This window comes from Primulina tabacum, chromosome 18, assembly GCF_025594145.1.
Source record: "Primulina tabacum isolate GXHZ01 chromosome 18, ASM2559414v2, whole genome shotgun sequence".
Taxonomy (NCBI): domain Eukaryota; kingdom Viridiplantae; phylum Streptophyta; class Magnoliopsida; order Lamiales; family Gesneriaceae; genus Primulina; species Primulina tabacum.
In genome coordinates, this window is record NC_134567.1 from 24232738 (window position 1) to 24235479 (window position 2742).

At 40.2% G+C, this 2742-nt stretch overlaps 1 protein-coding gene across 1 annotated transcript; it reads right to left on the reverse strand.

Moving 5' to 3' along the window:
- Positions 1–208: 208 nt before the first annotated feature.
- LOC142533799 (aspartic proteinase NANA, chloroplast) lies at positions 209–1779 on the reverse strand. Its single transcript, XM_075640695.1, has one exon. It carries the CDS (start codon positions 1680–1682, stop codon positions 339–341), a length of 1344 nt encoding a protein of 447 aa, XP_075496810.1. The 5' UTR covers positions 1683–1779; the 3' UTR covers positions 209–338.
- Positions 1780–2742: the final 963 nt, after the last annotated feature.

A 2742-nucleotide genomic window follows, 5' to 3' on the forward strand; every position in this document is an offset into this window, starting at 1 on the left:
GTTAAATCAAAATGTCCGAAATTTATTGACAAATGATGAGAATAATTCATAACTCGTAAAACCATACATATTTATTAATTCACGAGAAAGGAATCAAAGCGCAGCCGCAAAAGTAACAAAAGAAAACATTTACTTTTTCACGCACGTTGGCCGTTTTCCGTGTCACACAAAAAAAAGCCAAAACAAAAATAAATTACAAGTCCTCCGATTTAAATAATATCAAACTCCAAACTTATTATTATATCTTATAAATACAAATGACAACAAATCAAGCACTTTTGCAAACATTAAAGGCCAAAAAAATTAGCTTTTCAAGTATGAGTAGGGCTCGGTACGAGTTACGGGACCGAGCAACCATGTCGAGAAAAACCCAACCGTGATCGATCGTTGTCGAACTCGAATGTAAATCCCTGTTGCATCAGGTTTCCGATCACCGATGATCCGGTTGGAGATGTTACCGGCTGCAACGCCAGACATTTGACACCATCGGCTGTGTCGATAAAGTAATTCGAAGGTGACGGCGAGAAAATCGAGCCACCTCCGAGTTTGAAGCTCAATCGGGGTAGGCCAGGCCTCAACCCACCCGATACGTTTAAACACAAATCGAACCCTAGGGTTGGCACAGCTGCCCTAGGAAGCTTCACGAGCCGCTTGAATGCGGCTATGATAATTTGGTAAGCTGGCTTGACTAGATAAGTCAATGTTGTCCCCGAGTCCACTATGGTCCCCCCATTGCCTGACTCGTCGATTGCCCACACCGAGGGGCTAATGCGTAAATTCACGTTATTTATACGGACATTTTGGATCCTAATATAGTAAAATGTCGATGAGAGAGGGTTAGTCAGCAGAGGAGCGTATTTAAGCTTCGCCGTCGGCTGCGAGCCATTCCTCGGGCCGCCGATCAAAAGATAGCTCGTTGGCGTTGGGGAGCGCGTGTAATCCAATAAGCAGTAAGAGAACTTGAGCCCGAATGTACGGCCCAGTTCAGATGTAAACGAAATGGGCCCTCGGCCCAGGCCCAATACACCATCAGCTCCACTGAAGCTCGGTCCCGAAACACTCGGCCCAGATTTTGAGAACCCGCAGCCGAAAGACAGACGCCGGAACTTAACTAGGTTCCCGGAGCTCGTGTTAAACGCCGTCGTTTCATGGGAGAAGAAGCCGCTGGTTATGGATCCGTCGGAGTAGGAGTACTCGTAGCGACACGTGCTGTGGAGGCGGGTGTGGTTGCAGGGGACATGCTTCCTGGGGTGGGGAACAAGAGTGCAAGCAGGATCGTAGCAGTGGTAAGGTGAAAATGTGGTCGAGTGGCGAGGGTAGAAGAAGGTGGCGCGTTTGGAGGAGCAATGCTGGCCTCTGCAAGCGGAGCATGAGACCCAAGTTAGATCGCTTCCGGTGTCCGCCACGAGAAGTAGACGCTGCGGAGGGGTGCCTATGTGGAGGCTGACGAGGTACTGGCCGGAGCCGAATGACGCGGCGGAGTTGACGGGGAGCTTTGGGCGTGAAAAGAGAGTGGAGAGGCGGCGTTTATCGGTGGAGAGGGCTTCTGATGGAGTTAGTGGGTAGGGATTCTTGTGGAGGAGTGTCAGTTTAATGAACTGATATTTCCCGGCGGCGGTGGAAGATAGTAGGAGAAGGATCTGAAAGATGGAGAAATGAGATGCGTAGCCGATCAATGCCATTGAAATGTTGAAAGATGGAGTTTGAGGGATAGGGATGGATGTACGACTTGAGAGTGGAAGACTCAGGGATGGGGAGAAAAAGATTATTTGATTTCCTTTGTTTTTTTATTTAAAAGTTTAATTATTAGCAATGATGTAATAATTGTTCTTTGTTTATATATATATATATATATATATATATATTAGAATTGACCTTTTATAATAGTTTTGCTTGTGTGTGGATATTTTGGTTTTGTATAATTTTTGAATAGTGCTATGATAAGATTTATTAATCATTATAATAAAATTTACAAAATTAATCTATTATTTTAAAATTATAGCAAACACCATATTATTTATCTCTCCACACTATTAATCAATAGCTCTCATTTTTTAATCATTTATTTATCTCATCACACGTACCAAACATAGATGTGGCTACCAAAATCATTGAATGCAACAAATTCTTGATTGAATTAGACAAATGCTTGACCAATAAATCTGGTTTGGTTGTTTTATAAATTGCCCCGAGCCTTTTATTCTTTACATTTCCACAAACGATTTTGACACATTGTCGGACATCTGGCTTAGATTATTGCTGAGTACTGTATCTTTTAGCAAAATAATATATGTGTTTCCGATAATCTTTTCGGTGTTTAACATGAAATTAATGAAGTATTAATTAACTTTTCCGAATCTAAATATTTCATAATACTAAATTCCATTCTTTAAAAATATTTTAAACATTTCTTGGACAATAAAGATTGGATTTGTAGAGAGATTCTCCTCATTCTTCTATCTTTCACGTTTTTAGTTTGTATAATTAGTAGGGGTTAAAAAGAGCCATAATGAAAGGTACATCTTATCCAAATATTGGTATAAATTCTGGCAATGAAACTTGTTATCATCATAAATCCAAATATAAATTACATTTTTTTGTTATAATGAAATAGAAATAGATAGCTTTATTTTAAAAAAATTAACTAGACTCAGTAATAATATTTGATATATTTTAATTGTAATATCGTATATTACCATAACATTGACTGTTCATATGATTAAGAATTGTGTCGGAAAAATC